Genomic DNA, 21,097 nt, shown 5'->3' on the forward strand with positions numbered 1-21,097 from the left:
AGTTTCTTTAATTTTAAATTGGAGAACTAAGTTTTTATAATTTCATCAACTATAATAAATAATTTATGTAGAGATTTTATCAAATAATAAAAATAATAAATATTTTACGTAATGATTAATATTGTGACTTTTAAAAAGTATGATTATTATTTTTAAACAAATGACAAAATTTAAGTATTTTTTACAATTTAATTTTCTTTTTATTATTTTAATAGTGTGTCGGTTAAATAGATTATTATATCAATTAATTGTATATTTAAATATTAATGAAAAGGTTGGTGTTAGAATAATATTAAATAATGTCCGACTAATATCCAAACTTTTAATAAAAGTAATAATAATAAAAAAAAGGAATAAAAAAATCCGTGTGGAAATTCTCAACATATCAAAATTCTTGACTTGTTTCCAACTCTAAGCAACCGAATAAGTAAAAAAAAAAAAGAGTCCAAATTAAATTTAATTATAATGGATAATTTTTTATTCCATATTAATTTCAAAGGGTATGATGGAAATTTCACCACTTATTTTTATTTAGAAGTCACCTATTGTCTCAAGTTACGTGTATATTAATTAAATATTTTATCATGGTAATTAAATAATCCCATATTCTTATTTTATTTTAGTGTTCTTTTATAGTTGGTAACCAGTTAAAAATAAAATTTAAATTTAGAAAGTCGTCATTGTAGCCCACCGACCACGGAAAACAGCGGAGAAAGGCAAGTAAGTCAATTAGACCATTGAATGCGGATCATAGAGAATTTATATTAATTTTTAATTGTTACTTAATGCCAGGCAAGCAGTGGGCCCAACCCAACAGCCAATCATATCACAGAGTCACCACTAATTTTTGGGTGCGAAACTTTCCACGTAGGATAATCATAATTCACAATTCCTTAAACGAATCATTTTTAGGAAGAAAAAACAGGGAAAATTTAAGGTCAATACAAAATAGTAAATGACAAAATTATCCCTCCGAAAAGTGTCAAAGTGTGAAAACGGAAACGGATTGGAGAGGGGTGGTTTTGTAATTTTGGCAATAGCTATCCCGGCGATTCGTTGGGGCTCACAAGCGCGTTTGTTTCTTTTTAATATTTTGAATTTTGACGATATATTTAATTATTTTAATCGAATCTTATCCGTTATGATGATTTCATTTTAGATTAAATTTATCATTATTTTATGAATTTTGATGCTTTAATTTGGTGGTTGATTTGCTTTGCTGGCTTAGCCATGATTAATTGATTATATTATTCATGTCTTTATGCGCTAATCTTCCTCTAATCCCTCTTTAGGTAAATAATCCCTTTTTGTTATTATAAAAAATTATTGGATAGAGGAAAATATTTATTGTAAAAAATAAAATAAAATTAGAAAATGAAAATAAAATACTCTTGTTGAGAAATTAAAAAAAGAAATACATAACGCGGGAGCCCGCCAAAGTTGTTAAGAGTTGATGAAGCTAACTCCTCATTACCCTCGCGTGGCAACCGGCTAAACCGGTTCCAGGTGCCCATTACCAACCGTACGTATTTTATTTCTTGTTTCCTTCTTTCTTCACTCTTCTCATAACAAACTTAACGCGGTCTGGTTCAACTCAGAGAGAGACGTAAATCAAGCATGGCTTTATGCAATGTCTTCCTTTAAGGCGCAGAATTTCTCGCCCTCAAAAGTCTTGCTCCGATTGCTACGACGGAAAGATTTTGCCATGAATTTCTACTTTAGCCCTAATTTCTCTCTATATTTCCGACCCCACGCATCTGGAAATGTCTTGATCGGAGCCAACCATACTTCTGCTCGATTTTGTTCTCGATAATCTTCATTGTTTTTCTCGTTTTTACCTTCATTTTTTTGTGATTAATTTGACTGGAATCGTGCATTTGAAGCGTTGATTCTCCTGCAAGTGTGAAGAGGACGAGTTCCGCAATGCGAAGGTTTTTATCTCTGAGGAATTTGGTTAGGGCGCTCCTTATTCCTGTGTTTCTCTTAGTTGCTCATTTTTCTTATGTTGTGATTACCACTGGTGAGTCTTGTATCACTGGAAATTTCTGTTTCTCGCCCAAAATTTCCAAGTATCGTGCCGCCGGCTTACATCCCAGAGCTTCGGCGATAATCGATGGCACTGCCCCCACAGCTGAAGAACTGTTGCGTCGTGATCTTTACACTAGTAAAGATTGGATCAAGGCCGTTCAATTTTATTCTTCAATCTTTCAAGATCTGATTTCCGTTGGGTTTCTTTCTCACAAATCGAAATCTCTGTGCGTGGAGACCCCCAACGGACAGGATGTATTTTCCTTGAAGCAGATTGGGGTTTCCGATTCGATTGGAATATTCAAGAAAGCCGCTAAGCCTCTGGTGGTGAAGGGCGAAGGACACAAGATCCCGTTCGATGATAATACCTTCGATTTTATTTTCTTGGGCGTCGGCCGCCTTGATCAGTCGTCCCGGCCGGCAGATTTTGCGAGGGAAATTGCTCGGACGCTGAAACCCGAAGGGTTTGCTGTCGTCCAAATTAGGGCTAAAGATACGTACAGCTTTCATTCATTCATTGATTTGTTTAATTGCTGCAAAATAGTTACATCACAGGATATAGATGGCCTTGATTCTAAAACGCCTTTCCTTCGCCAGATTGTTCTGACGAAGGAGAGCGTTGATGGTATTCTTGGTCATGGTGATGCGCTAACGCATCACTCAAAGTCTGACGGTAAGTGTTCTGTTCTCGGATTTAAGGAAGAACTGGTCCGAAAGGCCGAGCCATTGATCTTAGAGGAGCCACTGAAGCCATGGATTACATTGAAGCGGAATATTCAAAAGATAAAATATCTGCCATCAATGGCTGATATTAGCTTCAAGCAGAGGTACGTTTACGTTGATGTCGGAGCGAGGAGTTACGGGTCTAGTATCGGAAGTTGGTTTAAGAAGCAGTATCCGAAACAGAACAAAACCTTCGAAGTTTATGCCATTGAAGCTGATAAAATTTTTCACGAACAGTATAGTTCAAAGAAAGGGGTCAAGCTTCTTCCGTATGCAGCTTGGGTAAGGAATGAAACATTGACATTCGAAATCAATAGAAACCCAGGTCAGAAAGTCCAAGATAAGGGGAGGGGAATGGGTAGAATTCGGCCGGCGGTAGCATCGACGGGGACTTTCGTCGGCGACGTGGATGAGATTCAGGGCTTTGATTTTGCTGATTGGTTGAAAAATACTGTTACTGAGAAGGATTTTGTTGTGATGAAGATGGATGTTGAAGGAACTGAATTCGATTTGATCCCGAGATTGTTGGAGACTGGTGCTATTTGCTTGATAGATGAGATATTTCTCGAGTGTCATTACAATCGGTGGCAGAGATGTTGCCCAGGTGAGAGAAGCGCGAAGTATCAGAAAACTTATGCCCAATGCTTACATTTGTTTTCTTCCTTGAGGCGAAGTGGAGTTCTAGTTCATCAATGGTGGTGAAACAGTCTCTACATGGGCGTTTGCTTTCTCAATAAATCTTCATCTGCACTGTAAACTACTTAACTTGGAGATGGAATCGTATGCAGAAACAGCGGCGGTGATTGGTTTGAAATTCTACTTAGTTCCTGTCAACGTAATGAACCACAAATTACTGTCTGATGAACAGTTGGGTTAATGCGCCCTTCCTTCTAAGCAAAGCTATTTTGTAGCATTAGATATATAGTAGGCTATAATCATACAATGTAAGTTGAAATTCATCTCCTCATTTTGCAATACAGCTTTAGATTTTCTTGTCCACGACGGTGTAATATCGTACCATTGTGGAGGTTCTTGGTTTCTTACACGGTATCAAAGTCATGTCCTTGACTTAGTTATATTAATAGAATCCTCAAATAATAGAAAATTTGTGAGCCTCGAACAATGTATGTTCGAAGACTCCAAAGAAAGGATTCGAATCTCAATCAAGGAGAGGTTGTTCGAAGGCCGGGAAGATTGTTGAAAATTATTGAAAAGAGTAGTCTCACATTAGTTATATTAAAAGGAAGATCATGAGTTTATAAGTAAGGAACACTATCTCTATTGGAACGTTTTGAGAATGCAACATTTTGAGAAAATTAAAAGTAAAATCACGAGAGCTTATAGTTAAAATGGACAATATCATATTATCGTGAAGATTCGTGATTCCTAACGACCGATGCTACACGTGTAGAGAACCAAACCCCGAGTCTTTTAAGGTCATTTTGGCTCAGCCCAGGCTGGAATCTAGGCATCTGTTAGAGTTGCCACGCGCTAACTGTTTACAGTGAACGTGTCCGACATGCACAAACCAGACATTTCACTGTATCTCTCTCTAGTTTCTTTTTGGTGCATATTTCTTTCATTTTGCATGCAGAGAAGGAAATGCAAGGAAAAATGGCACAGGTTGCTATGGCGGTGCAGGATGAAGAGCGTTATTTTACGCTGGTGAGTGGGCACAGAATACCAGCCGTTGGATTAGGCACTTGGAGATCTGGTTCTCAGTCAGATGATTCTGTGTTCACTGCTATTGTTGAGGTATTTTCATGTCAAAAGTAGAGCCTTCACGTTCGCTTGTTTATTGATTGATGTTTTTACTGAATTCACGTTACTTTAACTTTGGCAACAGGCTGGTTATAGGCACATAGATACTGCTGCAGAATATGGAGTTCACGAACAGGCATAATCTCTCTCTTTCCCTCGATTCTAGATGCTTAATTTGTCGGATCTACACAGTTGTATGATATTGTCTACTTTAAGCCTAAGTTTTCGTAGATTTGCTTTGGACTTCTCCAAAATGCCTCATGCTAATGGAGACAGTATTCTTCACTTATAAACCTATGATCACTCCCTAAATTAGCCAACGTGGAACGTGGGACTCCCTCCCAATAATCCTTTCCTCAAACAAAGTACACTATAAGCCTCTCATGAGGCTTATGGAGCTCTCGAATAGCTCCCCTTAAATCGAGGCTCGACTCCTTTCTTTGGAGCCTTCGAACAAAGTACACCATTTGTTCGACACTTTAGTCACTCTTGACTACACCTTCGAGGCACACAATTTTTTGTTCGAAATTTGAGGATTTTATCGACATGACTAAGTTTTAGGGCATGGCTATGACACCATGCTAGGAATCATGAATCTATATAAAGCTATGATATTGTCCACTTTAAGCATAAGCTCCAAACTATTTTATATTTGCACCGGTGTAAAACTCTTGCAGGTGGGTTTTGGCCTACAAGCGGCAATAAAAGCAGGAATCCGTAGGGAAGACCTTTTCATCACCACTAAGCTTTGGTAAACAATAAAATGAATGTCAAATTTGAGTACCAAACTTGGACTTGGTTGATATCTGTTCCTATCTGGTTCCATGTGTTTTAGGTGCTCTGACCTGTCCCCAGACAGAGTTAGAATCGCATTAAACAATGCTCTTCAAGAACTCCAAGTTGACTACCTTGATCTTTTCTTGGTATTTGAAAAACTAAACCCCATCTCCATTTGGTTGATATCAACTAAAGTTCATTTTTAATATGGAAAATTGAGTTGTTGTACATCAGATTCACTGGCCCTTCCATCTCAAAGAAGGAGCCAGCAGGCCTCCAAAAGAAGGGGAAGTTTTGGAGTTGGACATGGAAGGCGTGTGGAGAGAAATGGAGAAGCTTGTAAAGGAAAATCTCGTGAGGGACATCGGGATTAGCAATTTTACTGTGAAGAAACTCGAGAAATTGCTCCGTTTTGCCCAAACAATGCCATCCGTATGCCAGGTTAGTGTTAGGAATCACGAACTTCTACCATAGTTACCATGAACACTATTTCTAAAAGGATAATGTATGATTACTTTTTTCAATAATCCTGGACTGGATAGTGTGCCTCAACTAACTCTCGTATTGTCTTTATCTCGTGTCGTGCCAGATGGAAATGCACCCAGGATGGAGAAATGATAAAATGCTAGAGGCTTGCAGGAAAAATGGCATCCATGTCACTGTAAGACATGCTAGTTACTTGAATAATTTGATGGTTATTTGGAATTTGGCTTCCTTACCTTAAGAAGGACGAAAACAAGTCCCAATCTTCGAGCAACCAACAACCAAATCGTAATCGAACCGGGTTGCAATTTATTCAATTTTTAAAGCAAGTGTTAGAAGTCACGACTCTCCACAATGGTATGATAGCGTCCCCTTTGACCAATAACCTTCCACTAAATTAACCAATGACTCTCCTCACTTATAAACCCATGACGTTCCACTAAATTAACCAATGCGAGACTCACTCCCAATAATCCTTAACAATCCTCCCCTCGAACAAAGTACACTATAAACTCTTTAATTGATGTGTTTTGTAGGCCTATTCGCCTCTAGGGTCGTCAGAAGGAGGAAGAGATTTAATTCACGACGAGGCGGTTCAAAGAGTAGCGAAGAAGCTGAACAAAACTCCAGGCCAAATTCTGGTGAGGTGGGCTATTCAGAGGGGAACTAGCGCCATTCCAAAATCAACTCACTCAGAGAGAATCAAAGAGAACATTGGTGTGTTTGGATGGGAAATACCGAATGAGGACTTTGAAGCTCTTTGTAGGATCCCAAATCAGGTAAGAAAAGTAAACCATTCATCCCATGTTTTGTTGTGTTATATGAATGGTGATAGAAATTGAAAGGTGACTTTGTGGCTTAGAAACGAGTGCTAAGTGGAGAAGATCTATTTGTGAACAAAGAGGCTGGCCCCTTGAGGAGCGTGGCTGATGTTTGGGATCACGAGGATTGAGGAGTTAATAATCCACAAATACTTGTCCACTTGGTGCCCCGCAGAAGATGTAAGTTTTCTCTGTAAAAAGACAAAAAAAAACTTGATAATGGTGTATGCTAGGTAGGTTGTGTTTGTATTTATTTGGGTAAGTCTAGTACAATCCAAATATAGATGTAAGTGTCGGGGGTTGGACAACTTGGTTTTTAGTGCATCTGTTGATATCTTTGACTCGTTAATGTTGCTAGCTGCATCGATTTTTGACTCGTTCATCTTCGAAGAATACTTGAGATCTTTGTGCTTCTATTGGTTTTTTAAATGTTGTGGTGTTTTTGATTGATCTTCAAGGTGTTGCTGAGGATTAAGACTAAATCGCCACGCCATAAATCGATTTAGTTGATTTAATATGTGTTGATTTTGGGAATCGAGTGACAGACACTCAAGAGTGTTGGATGAAAGTGTCACACGTCAATTAATTTAGGGAATGATCATGAGTTTATAATTAAATAATACACTCTCCATTGTAAGGCATTTTGGAGAATGGGTTTATAATTAAATAATACACTCGAAAGTCTGAAGCAAAGCCATGAGAACTTATGTTTAAAATGGACAATATCATACCATTATGGAGAGTCGTGTTCGTCTAACATGGCACTAGGCACTAGAGTCATGATCTAAACTTAACCATATCAATAGATTGACAAATCTTCAAATGTCGAACAAAGTATTGTGAGCCTCGAAGGCCAAAAAGTGACTAGAGAAGACTTGGAATCGAGCTTCGATTAAGGGAAAAAAAGTGTTACATGAATCGAACGGATTCTCGACTCGACTAAAATCACATTAACTTGTAAATGAGCTTGTTTTAATATTTAATATATTGAACGGAATAATATTTTATTTGAATTTTAATGAGTCATACAGGTTTGGGAGACATTTTCAACAGTAAGGCTATAAAGATTAGGAGGGAAGATCTTGTGGAGAAGCCTTTACACAATAAGGGTATAGTTATTGCCATTATTCAATGCTTTATTTTAATATTTATTTTAATATCTTATAAAATCAAATATTGTTGGAACGAATCGTTTATATTCTTCGCAATTATCAATTCAACACAAAAGACGAACCGTCATATATACGTGATGTAACATTATAACATTTTTTATAGTATTGAAAACATCAACTCAACCGAAAAAAGTACCGAAAACATCAACTCAACCTAACAAAATGATATATTTTAATGAAGCCACAATATTATTAAAATAAAAATTAACAAAAATGTCACGTTTTAATGAAGCTAACAATATTAATCATATCAAAATTAACAAAACGTTATACGTGAAGGACTGTATTTCTATAATTTATAATATCTTTTTCGCAAATGATATTATGACGAAATTTTCGCATAAATATAAATATAAACAAAATATTTATTTAAAATTTATTATTCCGTGAAATCGAATCTTCAACGCTGAAAATTGGGAGATTTTGGGAATATTAGGTACGAAAATATCACCGAATTCCCGTTGAAAGTACATTTCCTAGCTGCTTTTACCTTTTCAACTGTTCAATTCCCCATGTAAATTGACTTATAATTTATAATTTTCTAAAAATATATATATATTGGAAGTATTTTCTGATTTTACTATTATAAATCTATTTCGAAAATATCAAATATATACTATTTTTTCGATAATTTATTATTTAATTTTTTACAGTGAACCGTACGATTATTTATTATATATTTTTAAGGAAAGCAGCAATATTGGAAAATCAAGGCCTTTGGTTAGCTCATTTTCCAATTCCGTTGACCGTGGCGTTACCAGCTAATATCTAGATCTGGGCTGCCTCATTTTCATCTAAATATTAAACAACACAATTTATTGTAATAATTAATTAATTAATGTATAATTTAAAATTAATCATTTTTTTTTTGTTGGAATTACTGTACAGCTGTAAATTAATTCTAAAATTATTGAGAAAATCCATGTTGGGAGGAGTGAGGTGGATTGTGAAGTCTATCAAATCACTTCTAGATTTGGCAAAAATAAATAATTAATATATAATTATATGTTAAATAATATGTAATTAATTTTGATGTGGCCTAGATCGTGGAGCACGCACGGGTTTAGTCCTTACCCTTTATTTATTTTTTTTTCAAATTAAAAAAAAAAAAAAATTGGTTTATCAATCTACCTAACTTCAATAATGAACCGAAAAATAAAATAAAAAATAAAAAATAAAAATAAAATTCCTCTCCTTATAAATTCCCTTTCCAATTCTCTCCCCCACTTCGTCCTTCTATCGCTCTCTCCCGCCATGACTGCCCAAGTGCTGCCCGAGCAACCGCTTCAAAGCAATATTCATCTCTTGCAAAGGGACAGCCCTGCCCCTTCCTATAAAAGGTATTAAAATAATATATATGTATGTATGTATGTGTGTGTGTATGTATGTATGTATGTATGAGCTTGTTGTTTTGGTTTTAGGTTGGAGGGAAAGGTGGCGATTGTGACGGGCGGCGCAAAGGGAATCGGAGAAGCGACGGTGAGGCTGTTCGCCAAACATGGAGCCAAAGTAGTGATTGCCGACGTGGAGGATCTCCTCGGTGAGGCTTTGGCCGACACGCTTTCTCCAAATCCAGTGTCGTTCGTCCACTGTGACGTAAGCTTGGAGGAAGACATGGAGAATCTAATCAACTCGACGATGTGTCGTCACGGCCAAGTCGACATACTATTCAACAATGCCGGAGTTTTAGGTAACCAATCCAAGACTCGTAAGAGCATCGTTGACTTTGACCCTAACGAGTTCGAGCGCGTGATGTGTGTGAACGTCAAAGGCGTCGCGTTGGGTATAAAGCACGCGGCGCGTGTAATGATTCCCAGAGCTACCGGCTGTATAATCTCGACTGCTAGCGTGGCAGGTGTTTCAGGAGGTATGGGTCCACATGCTTACACGGCATCCAAACATGCCATTGTTGGCCTCACTAAGAACACTGCCTGCGAGCTTGGGCGTTATGGTATACGTGTCAACTGCATTTCGCCGTTTGGTGTTGCCACGTCGATGCTTGTGAACGCGTGGAGGGATGACGGAGACGAGTGCATGAACTTCGGGATTCCGTCGCCGGCTGAGGTGGACAAAATGGAGGAGTTCGTTAGGGGTTTGGCTAATCTTAAGGGCCCCACATTGAGGCCTAAGGATATCGCTGAGGCGGCGCTTTATCTTGCCAGCGATGAATCTAAGTACGTCAGTGGCCATAATCTCGTTGTTGACGGTGGAATCACCACTTCAAGAAATTGTATCGGCTTGTAATTTATTTTTATTTTTTAATTTCCAGATATTTGTGGAAAGGAAAAAAAAAAAAAAAAAGACACCCATATACCTGTTGGTTATACTTGGGAGTAGGATTAATTTAATTTTAATTTTTTATTTGTTGTTTGTTCTATAATTATTTAAATTTTTAGTTCTCTTTGCTAATTTTTAAAATATAAAAAAAAAAAATATAGAAGTGGAAAATCAGTGGGGGAGAATTTTGTCGGCCGATTTAATTTTTTATGGTACTCAACGAAATCAAACTAAAAAACAGAGAAAAAGCCACGTCACTAGCATGATTGGACAGCAAGAACTTGGAGATCCTTGTCGATTAATTGGGTGACGTAATCTCACAAGTTATGTACTTATAGCATTTAATTGGAAGGGCCTCATTTATCCATTCCAATTATTTAGTAAAATAATTGGAAAAAAATATTAAATTACCAAATTGGTCATGAACTATAAAGTTTTTATATTTTTTAATTTTATATTTCTTAAATTTTTAATTTTATATCCAAAAGGTCTCCAAAAGACCTAACATTTTTTAAATTTAATAAATTTTAATTTAACCAAAAAAAAAAAAAAAGGAAAGATCAAAGGTGCAAGAGGCAAATGGAGAGAAGACAGCCCTGTGGGAATTGAAGGGGTGTTGGTCGGCATCAAGGCTGTCATATTGAGAGTTTATAAAAATAAGAAACAAAGAGACGAAAAATAGCTACCTGTGATTGGGCAGTGAGTGAGGCAAGGTCACTGACGGGGGAGAGACAGAAGGAGAGCTGTAAAGGAGGGGCGGGGAAAAAGTCAGCAAAGCCAGACTGACGTATATACTCTTTCAATACACAGAACCATAAAAGAAAAGGGAATAAAGTTTATTATATTATTACATAATTTGCTAAGTTTGGTGTTGAATAAATGGTACGGAGCATGCCTGTTTCACAAGAAAGTATGCGAGGATATCATTAATTTATGAAGTTGTAGACATTATTTAACCAATTTGCAATTATGAATGTGAGATTACGTGTCTATAGGACGAAACACGTTTAAAAATCATGAGGCTGACAGCGATACGTAACGTACCAAAACGGACAATGTTTACTAGAGGTAGACTTGAGTTGTTACAAATGATATCAAAGATAGACACTGAACAAAAATGATATCAAAGAAACGAAACATTCGTTTAAGGATGTGAAAACCTCTCTCTACCAATTTTAAAATTGTGAGACTGGTGAGAGTGTACAATATTTACTAGCAGTCAACTTTCTTACAATAGTTGTATTCTTTGGTATTTACAATAGTGAGAACTGAGGACACAATGGGTTGGCACCGACAGAAATAGAGTTAAGAGTCGATGAGAATTGCAATGAGTAGAATTGGATTTCATGACTCGAAAGCAGTATTTTCTACTGTTCGAAGTGGGTCCTTGCCTCATGAGTTAAATAGACATATCTAGTGATTTCTTGGACGGTGGGTAAATGGCAACTCGAACACGCAAGTGGTCAAAGTCCAAAATTCAACCCAAAATTCAAACTTGTTTAGCTCTAAATTCCCCATCCTTCTCTATACTTTTTAACCTTTGACCAACTGAAAATTCAACATCAACCTCAAACTTTCCACATTCTTTGAATCTGATATTGGTATTAAGGCACAAATATTATTCTCCCACCAAACTCAGATTCAATCTCCATTATTATGTCAATTCATTTAAAAGCTTTATTCTAAAATAGAAAATCACGAGACACGCGAAGTTTCGCTTCATTTTCTTCAGACAAAAATCATGTTACCATGTCTGCTAACTCGGGTATGTTACCATGTCTGTTAATATCGTCGAAGTTCAATGATTTAGCCACCGAAAAGTGTACATTGTTAGTAGCTAGTAACTGTCATTTGGACGTGGTCTTAGTTTATTCATGTACCTCTCATTTACTCGAGCGTCACGTGCGCACTAGTTACACCTTCGTATTAGAGTGGAACTTCTCTCAGTAGGATGTGGTCCGAAAGCGAACCAAGGTGGAAGATAGGTGTATGTGACGTTTGAGTAAGAATAGGTATATAAATGAATTTAGATTATATTTTGCAAATGAGAGTGATCGCAAGGATAAAAAAAGTTAAAAAATGCTAAAAAGATGCATAATAGTTCCGTCGTAAAAACTTTAAAATGAAATGTGTTTAGCTTAGAACAATCTTAAAATGACATGGCACGGGCACGGAGACCAATGCCTCGATAGAACTCGGATGGATGGATGTTCAGGACGTCCCGATGAGATGAGCGACCCACGGCCCGTCCTCGATGGCATGACCAAGTGAGTTATGATGGCTGACGACACCCGAAAATCAAGATGCCGTCAAGACATATGGGCCATGTCGATGGAGATCGAGATGACAAGGAGAGACGCGGCGTTGTATTGAGAGACCTTGGACCCGAGCAGAGGCAAGGTCGAACTGAATGACTTGGCCTAGTGTAGAAGCAAGTCGGATGTGTCGCAGACGATTAAACATGCACGCGCAGGCGGCGTGTGTGGGTGAACAAGCAGCGATGTTCGATGGACGAAAACAAACCTCGCTTAAGGTCCGATGAAGCCACAAAGCCGGAGCAAAAAATATATATGGGGCTTAATTCTCCTTAAGGCTGGTCGTGAGTGTGTCAAGATCACGACGACCGCGCGGTAAAAAATATAGGACCGTGACAGTGAGCGGTGTACGTGAATTGCTCGAACACTCCGGCCTGTTCTGGCAAGGACGTTGGCTGCTGCACATAAGCAATGTGCTGAGGTTAGGCCCATTTCTGTTGAACCCCCCCTTGTTTAGATTAAATAAGTCCATGTCAGCACAAATTCATGTCTACAAGCAGCCACGTCATTAAATTTATTAGTTCATTAACACCATACAGCAGCCATCTGTCATCCCCGGTACAAACCGAACCGAACCTAATCTAACAAATCAGTCCTCGAGCTCGTAAGAATCAACTCATTTGAGCTAAGAGACTAACATGAATTAGTACACTCTTTGTTCGGTTTTCTCGAAAGATTTTGCCATACTTATAAATCAACCAACGCGAGATTACTCATAACATTCCTTTCCTTGAACAAAGTACTTTCCTATCGATAATATTCTGTCAACTACATTGGTACGTCGCCGCTCGCTGTTGATGCAAGACATCAGCACATGAGCTCACCAGCCATGCACGACCGACCAAAACGACTCAAAACTGGGTTGAACAACACCTTCCTGGGTGAACGAACTAGTTTTAATTTCTGTTTAATGCTTTTTTGTTGTTTCTTTTTATTACTCCAAAAATAAAATAAAAAGTAAAATATCACTTTCCTGAAGAAGTTTTTATAAAAAAATTTATAATAATTCCGATTTTTCCGGTTGATTAGACAAAAATTGCACATCGTGCTTGCCACTCACTTGAAAATCATTTCACTTTTCACTTAAAATATATTTTATATATATATATATATATATATATATATATATATATATATATTTTATTTTTTTTTATTGCATTTATTACTCTTCCTTTATCTCTATTATTTATTTGATAAATAAAGATTTTTACTAACGAATATTTTAAATATATATATATATATATATATATATATATATTTTACAAAAAAAACAAAAAAATTATTGACTAGTTTAAATTATTAAAATCTTGTAAATTTATTAGTCAATATGCACATTAATTGATCGAATATAAAAATTAAAGTAAACAAAATTAATAATTAGTGGTGAAATTAGTGGTGTGGGCATTAAGGGAAAGAAGTTCAAAACAAAATTTTGGCGCACTTATAAGCAAAACCACTAATTTATTGATTATTATGATGCTAACCTACGATCTCCGACATTTCTTAATTAACAATTAATTCTTTTATGAGATATAAATGATGTCAACTAACCATAGTTTTCGACTCTAATTCCCAATTAATTATTAATTAACACACACCACGAGTGTCTCCACTTTGGTACCCGTTGTTTGGTTTCCGGTTTTGTCCCTTTCCTTGTCCAGTTTAGTCTCAGTGGAATTCCACTACAAACACTATCGCATCGCCTGCAACCAAACAGCCACCTTCCGCTTTTTCCTTTTTTCTTTCCATTTTTTAGTACAAGAATGTAATAAATATATATATCATTTGTCACACCCAACTTTTTTTAAAAAAAATATTCGCTTATGAGCATATATTAAATTTTATTTCTTTATGTTATTATTTTATTTAGGGTTTAATTTGATGGAATAGAAGATTTATAATTAAGACAAATTAACCGACTTTAATATTAATATCCAAAAAGAGACCAACATGCTTAAATGAAGTGAGGAAATAAAAAAAAGTCCAAAAAAACAATTAAAAATTGCCCCACCACTCTAATTTAATAATACTTTTATAATTTTAAATAATTTTTTAAAATTAAATTAGATACGCTGAATCTAAAATAAACTTGATGTAATACGTAACTAACCTTTCGATTAAATGAAGTCAAAAGAAGAACAGTATTATTTTGATATCGAAAGAACATAAGATGGGAAAATAAAGGCATCTAGATATCTAAGCTATGGACAAGAACTAACTAGGTTTAGAATGAAAAGACGAGAAGACGATAAAAAGTTGGGAAGAGGTCTAAAGAGAAAAGACGTTGAATATAATGATAATCAGTAATTAACACAGTTCATTGAATAACGTGTTATATATAGTATAAATCTTTTTAGCGGACCAGATTCAAAATCGGGACGGAAAGTTTCACAAAATGCAACAAATTATCAGGGCTTGAAACACATAAATAACACATGGAATAAGGTCACGGTACCTATGAATCTATGTATATGATAGAGTTAATTATTTAAAAGTCGTCATCATCTATCAATTTTAGATATATATGAACATTTCTCCTAAATTAAAAGAACCCTCCTTTTAAATTTATTCCTAAAAGAAAAAGTGCTTCGAGATCAAGCCCACCGTTAGCAGATATTGTCCATTTTAGTCCGTGTATCGTCGTCAGCTTCACACTTTCATAAGAAATGCTTCGTTTTCCTCTTTAATCGATATGAGATCTCACAATTCACCCTCTTTGGAGGTCCAGTGTCCTCACTGGCACACTGCTTGGCTACTGACTCTAATACCATTTGTAGCAGCTTAAACCTGCCACTAGGAGTTACTTATTATCTATTGCTCGACCCAACAAAAATAAACCAATATTAGTTAATATTTATGCATTGCAGTGATAAGTAAATAAAAAGTACTATTTACTTTTTTATTACTTTTTGTTGAAAATGATTTACCTTTATGACTAAAAGGTAGAAAATTATATAATTTAATGGTTAGGCCCCTAATTAAATCACATTATTTATAATAATGTTATCAAATTTAATAATTAATGTTTATTATACGAAATTTATAATTTTACCAATAAAATACATGGAAAGAAGGCGGTGACGGAAATAAAATGAAAGGCGGGAGCAGGATGAGCACTACGATGGGAGAGTGGTGGCGTGGCAGTGCATAGACGGAAAGAGACTGACGGTGAGTGTGGGACTGGGAGGTGCTAGGTCACTGTAGTATTTCCTCGAGAGGTCCAGGCTAACGAGGTTTAGGACACGTCGACTTTTTCTTTTTAACATTTAAATAATTTTTCTATTAAATTAAAATAGTTTTTTTAAATATTTATAAAAATAAAATCGAAAATAGTAATTGTGAAATAAAAGGAAGAAAGTTGGCGAATAATTAATGGAAAACGAAAAGCTTCACAAATCACTAGCCATTTTGAATTGAAATCCTTGGCGGGCCCCACATACTGACTAGACGCTGTGGCTATAAATATGGCTGAAATAAAGCGGGGCAGCCACTCATATCAGCAAGCTCCGGCGACTTGCATCCAAAAAGTGTAGCTCTCGGGAAGGGAGAGCGGCGGCGGAAGGTGCGTGCCGATCAGGATGGAGAAGCAGGGCACGTGCATTACTTACTCAGCTGGTAACTCCACGGCGGCGCCGCCGCTGAGTGGGTTGTTCATGTGCCCGTCTTCCCCATCGTGACCACTGCAAACCTTAGTTCTTAATTCACGAAACAGAGATCCAAATTAAGGTAAATTTATTTATTTATTTTTATTTTTTCGTTTATTGCAAAAAATATAGTTGAAATTTAAAATTAAGAATTAGAATATTCAAGTTGTTTGACAAAAAAAATGGAATTAACTGTGGAAAAAATGAAAAAGAAGATACGGATGAAATTCTTGGATTCAAAGATGTCGAATTGTGAATTTAATGGGATTCAGATTCAAACTGATGAGTCCAATTCGTTGACTAAATCTTTAATTTTATCAACTTCGTATTAATCATAATTCCAAACCAATTATACAAAAAAAAAAAAAAAAAAAACATCCAATTGTTTTTGTGTTTTTCTTTCTTGATATAATACTCTCGTATATTCGAGATTTTATCGAGTTGTTTGAATATGAGAAGTATTACATTTCGATTTAAAAAAAAAACAATCAAAATTTTGAATTAACGAAAAAATTAGTTAAAAAGTTAATATCGGAATGATTTATATTTTCTTAAATGGATAAAGTTAGAATTACAAAAATAGTGGAATCGATAAAGATTTTAATTTGTTATTTGACAAAACAAAAAAAAACAAAAAACGATTAGTTGATGTTTTTTTAGGAAAATGAATAGAAGTACTAAGTTTTTAAAGAAAATGATTGCATGTAAATATTTATGATTCCCATAATATTTTTTTAAAAAAATTAATAGAAGTTTTTTATTTTTAAAATAAACCCAAAATTTTGGAAATTTTAATGAAATTATAGACTAAAAATAGACAAAAATATGGAAGACAAACCATGACTAAACTTCTATTTAACTTTATTGACCGAAATATTAGAATGAAACCTGACCGAAACCTGACCTCACACGTTGTCGAATTAAAGAAGATGAAGAATTTTGCGACGTTACAACTACTGTACGTCATCGTCGAAACTATCATCAAAATTTTATAATTTTCTAATAAACGAAGATAGATTAGGATAACAAGTTTGCGTTGGTCTCTTTTGAGAGTGATTTATACATGAACAGAAATCGAGTTTTGATTTCGATTCATTAGTTGAAAAATCTAAACACGAATGGAAAGAATAAAGGTACAACTTCTTCACATCTTTAGAATCACGCGCAAAATAAATTCGAATGGACACAAATGCGAAAGCTTCAACCTCTTTTAGCATCCTTTTTTGAACTTATTACACATGTGGAGCCTCTCGTGTATCATGTGAGCTAGCTCATTTCACTGTAGTGGCACAATCTTCTCCTTCTTCCACGGAGAAACTAATGAAATCTTCAAACAATCACTCAGAATAAGTTTTGGTGTGAATCAGTAGAGCAATAAATGAAACTAATCCACTAAGTTCTAACCAAATATTCAATCAATTAATCATAAAAGAAGTGGAATTGATCCACTTGATATCCACAGTAAGGCATACAATGAAATAGTTGTCCCAAAATGAATGGTCAATAAGAGTGATAACACCAAAGAATCCTATATGAAAGTAAGAGCAAAATAGGCAGAGGAAGAGGTCAGCTGTAATGGTTAAGGTAAAAATATTAAAAAGAAAAAAAAAAAAAAAAAAAAAAAAAAAAACTTTGGTTTGGTTTGTGATTAGTTAGCTTTCTTCTTAAGAGCCATTGAATAAGGTATATCATTTCTTCGACACTTCAGTCACTTTAACTACACTTTCGAAGCTCCCAATTAAGTTAAGATACCATGTTAGAAACAACGAATCTCCACAATGACATGATATTGTCTATTTTGAACATAAGCTCTCGTGATTTTGTTTTTGGCAGACCAATGAAGATTGTGTTCTTTAAACTCATGATTTTCTCCTTAATTAGTCCGTGTGGGACTATTCCTCTCAATAATCCTTAACAAACCCAAATCGTGTAGAATGAATTAGGTTGATCGGATTTTTCGAATTATCAATCTTTTGAACTAATCTAATGATTATCAAATCCTTGTGGGAAATCTTGAAGATAATGTAGTTTGAAAGTTTTCTGGTTTTCTGGTTTTCTTTTGAGTCATTTTTTTTTTCATGTTATGACTTGTATTCAACCACTATAAATAAAGGCATCCCACCCTCCTTGTGTAGCAAAGTGTGTAAGGACATGTAATATAAAACACAGAAATCCTAGATTCTTTTTAGTTGGGTTTATGTAAAGGTTCGTTCAAATATATATATATTTTAATTACACAGCAGCCTCCAACTTCCAAGTGGGACTCTGAAGTTCTTCAAAAAGTTAATGGTGAGTGAGATTCAACAAAGAAATTGGATGGACCCGCCTTTCAGAAAATAATGGAAAATAGGTTTATGACACACTACTCAGTACTAACTACTACTAGGTTGACCGCTAGTAAATATTGTCTTCTTTGAGCTTTTCCTTCGATGCTTTCCCTTAATGTTTTAAAACACGTTTACTAGGAAGAGGTTTCCACGTCCTTATAAGAAATGTTTTGTTCCCCTTTCTAACCAATGTAGAATCTCACAATCCACCCCCTTGGGAGCCCAACGTCCTCATTGGCACACCGCCGTCCGGTGTCTGGCTCTGATACCATTGGTAGGAACTACAAACCTCTACAATAGTATGATATTGTCCACTTTGAGCTTTAGCTCTCGTGACTTTACTTTTGATTTTCCTAAAAGGCCTTGTACCAATGGAGATAACTTCTCTATCTCCTTGTAAAATCTCCCTTTTCAGCCCAAAATTAAGAACTGGCCACTCTTCACATCAGTTTCTAACAGAGGAAAAAAGAGTCCATTCACTAGGGCAACCTACTGAGGTAGGATGATATCCAATTTACCAAACTCCGACTATAAAGTTCTTAGTCCAACTCCCATGCACGCATGTAAACCCAAGGAACATTATCTAATCAGATCTAATATCTAGGCACTTGCAAAGTTCCTAATTCATTAGCAACAGGCCGTCTATTTCAGAACAATCTACGCTTTCATATTGACGAATACAAGAAAACAAAGTCCCATGGCGACATCGAATACGAAAAACTAGAGGCTAAGTTTATAGGCATCCAGGATCAGATGATTTTGATTACAGTTTATCTGAACAAAATATGTGAGATATCTGAAAACAGCCACTAATGATAAGATGCCAAAATGACCATGACATAACATGGCAATAGCAGGCTCATATTAGCTTGGCTTCGTAGATCCACATTACTTCTTATACTTAAAAAGCAGACTAATCAACTAGCATCAAGTAACATGCTTGTTTTCTTGCCAAGCTAGCCAAAGTTTCCACTATATTCACAGCTTAGGATTAAATAAGTTATCTTTACAGCAGAGCAAAGTATTGGGGAAAAAAAAGTAATGAATAATGCTCAAGTGAATCATCTTTGATAAAAAAACAAATTATGGGACAATGATGATTTATAATATGGCTTGATAAAAAGTATGCATTGGTTAAAGTTTCCACTTACATTTACACCACCAGAAGGTTGAGCTGCATAGAAAGGGAAGGGCGTGTCCTCTCTTTTTTCAGACAAAAGGTTATGTGAAGTAACGATCCGGTCTACCACAACACGAGTTAACAAAGTTGTCATTGCAATACCTATCCATTGTCACAATTGCACTATGTCAGGACTCGGAGTATGACTGTGAGACACTTACTTTTACCCTCAAATAAATGATTCAACTAAAACTTGGGTTGCTGTTGGCATGGGCGACATATGATGCTCAAGTGTAACAGTCCAAGCCTACCGCTAGCAAATATTGTCTTCTTTAGACTTTTCCTTCTGGGTTTCCCCTCAAGGTTAAGACGTGTCTACTAGGGAGAGGTTTCCACACTCTTATAAGGAATGTTTCATTCTCCTCTCTAACCAGCGTGGGATCTCACATCAAGTCTCAGCTCCGTTCTTAATAAAAGGTTTTAGGATAAAAAGTTGTAGAAAACATTTGGAAATCAATTTGAGAAAGCAATGTTATAGACTAGCAAGCAATAAGTAACGATGATGACATTAACATAATATAACCCAAATACGAAAAATCGACAATCGACAACAAGTTCTTATTGTAGATATGATTGTAAGTGACATACACACATAAATTATAATATAAAATAATAAAGATCTAACTAACATGAAAGTAAGTAAAAAGATATGCAATGAGCATATGGAAACACGTCGTAAACAAGCATGACGGTAACGCTAACCTACAAAAGTTTAAATTAGCTAGAAAGTATCTCACCAGAAGTTGAAATCTGACGAGGGAAACAACTTCCAAGAATGGCTTCAATTACATCACCATTATTAAATAAACCATTGATCATAATCCTAAAAGCCAGCAAGTAATCTGCCAGACCGCTTTAGCAGCATCTCACTTCTAAACTTCCTTGCATCATCAAGCTTCCGATTATGCACAACATTTCCAAGAGAATACTGTAAGTAATCGCATCAGGTTTGCACCCCATTTGAATTCCTGTTTCTGGATTACCTTGTTTGCATAATCCACATTCTATAGTATAAATTTAAGGAACTAAACCAAACAGGCATTTCATCAAACAGTTCATCTGCAATCCTATTATCCCCATTCAAGAAGGCCTGAATCCATCGGCCTTCATTTTATTCAATGGATCGAAAGCATCTGAACTCGTCCCTCTCTTAACGAAGAACTTAATTACATTAGAATAATCCACAAAAACGGGATAGAATCATACCTCTTTTGTTCCAGAAAGCTAAGCATCTCACTGCGAGAGGATTCCTCTTCGTTATCAAATTATCGAAAATCTCTATAGCATTGCTAAATTTAAACAAAATACTAATGTTTCCATTAAGTACCAAAAAAAAATTAAGATAATTTTATTAATTTAGCCTTATTTTTATTGATGAATAGTTTAAAGAAATTATAAATTATTTAGATTAAACTCCAAATTGTTTGATTAAAAATTAAAATAAACTACTTAGGTCCAAACTTAAATTAAACTTCCTCCCCCTTCTTTTAAATTAAATTATTTTAAATTGACGACATGTTACGCTAGCGGTGATTTTGCACGAGATCAACGAGGACGAAAGTGGCAACGATTAGAATTACTGTCCAAAA

At 35.6% G+C, this 21,097-nt stretch overlaps 3 protein-coding genes and 1 long non-coding RNA gene across 7 annotated transcripts; 3 read left to right on the plus strand and 1 right to left on the minus strand.

The window, feature by feature from the left end:
- Nucleotides 1-1,552: 1,552 nt before the first annotated feature.
- LOC111799742 (uncharacterized) lies at nt 1,553-3,748 on the plus strand. The gene has a single exon (XM_023683200.2). It carries the CDS (start codon nt 1,924-1,926, stop codon nt 3,451-3,453), a length of 1,530 nt encoding a protein of 509 aa, XP_023538968.1. The 5' UTR covers nt 1,553-1,923; the 3' UTR covers nt 3,454-3,748.
- Nucleotides 3,749-4,322: 574 nt separating this feature from the next.
- Nucleotides 4,323-7,043, plus strand: LOC111800188 (NAD(P)-linked oxidoreductase superfamily protein). Its single transcript, XM_023683777.2, has 8 exons — nt 4,323-4,506; nt 4,598-4,648; nt 5,190-5,263; nt 5,348-5,435; nt 5,524-5,730; nt 5,879-5,950; nt 6,309-6,551; nt 6,635-7,043. Exons 1-8 carry the CDS (start codon nt 4,354-4,356, stop codon nt 6,722-6,724), a joined length of 978 nt encoding a protein of 325 aa, XP_023539545.2. The 5' UTR covers nt 4,323-4,353; the 3' UTR covers nt 6,725-7,043.
- Nucleotides 7,044-8,957: 1,914 nt separating this feature from the next.
- LOC111800189 (short-chain dehydrogenase reductase 2a) lies at nt 8,958-10,122 on the plus strand. Its single transcript, XM_023683778.2, has 2 exons — nt 8,958-9,105; nt 9,187-10,122. Exons 1-2 carry the CDS (start codon nt 9,020-9,022, stop codon nt 10,007-10,009), a joined length of 909 nt encoding a protein of 302 aa, XP_023539546.2. The 5' UTR covers nt 8,958-9,019; the 3' UTR covers nt 10,010-10,122.
- Nucleotides 10,123-16,988: 6,866 nt separating this feature from the next.
- LOC111800699 (uncharacterized) lies at nt 16,989-20,853 on the minus strand. 4 transcript variants are annotated; one of them, XR_002816008.2, is made up of 4 exons: nt 20,715-20,853; nt 20,246-20,491; nt 19,480-19,610; nt 16,989-17,328 (listed from the first exon to the last, which is right to left on the minus strand). It is a non-coding gene; the product is annotated as an uncharacterized LOC111800699 (long non-coding RNA). The 4 variants fall into 4 exon arrangements; XR_015422125.1 differs by having other exon boundaries at nt 20,246-20,436; nt 20,715-20,849; XR_015422126.1 differs by having other exon boundaries at nt 20,246-20,403; nt 20,715-20,842.
- Between the last annotated feature and the right edge of the window lie 244 nt (nt 20,854-21,097).

Source organism: Cucurbita pepo, chromosome 8 (genome assembly GCF_057944985.1).
Source record: "Cucurbita pepo subsp. pepo isolate OVF chromosome 8, ASM5794498v1, whole genome shotgun sequence".
Lineage (NCBI taxonomy): Eukaryota > Viridiplantae > Streptophyta > Magnoliopsida > Cucurbitales > Cucurbitaceae > Cucurbita > Cucurbita pepo.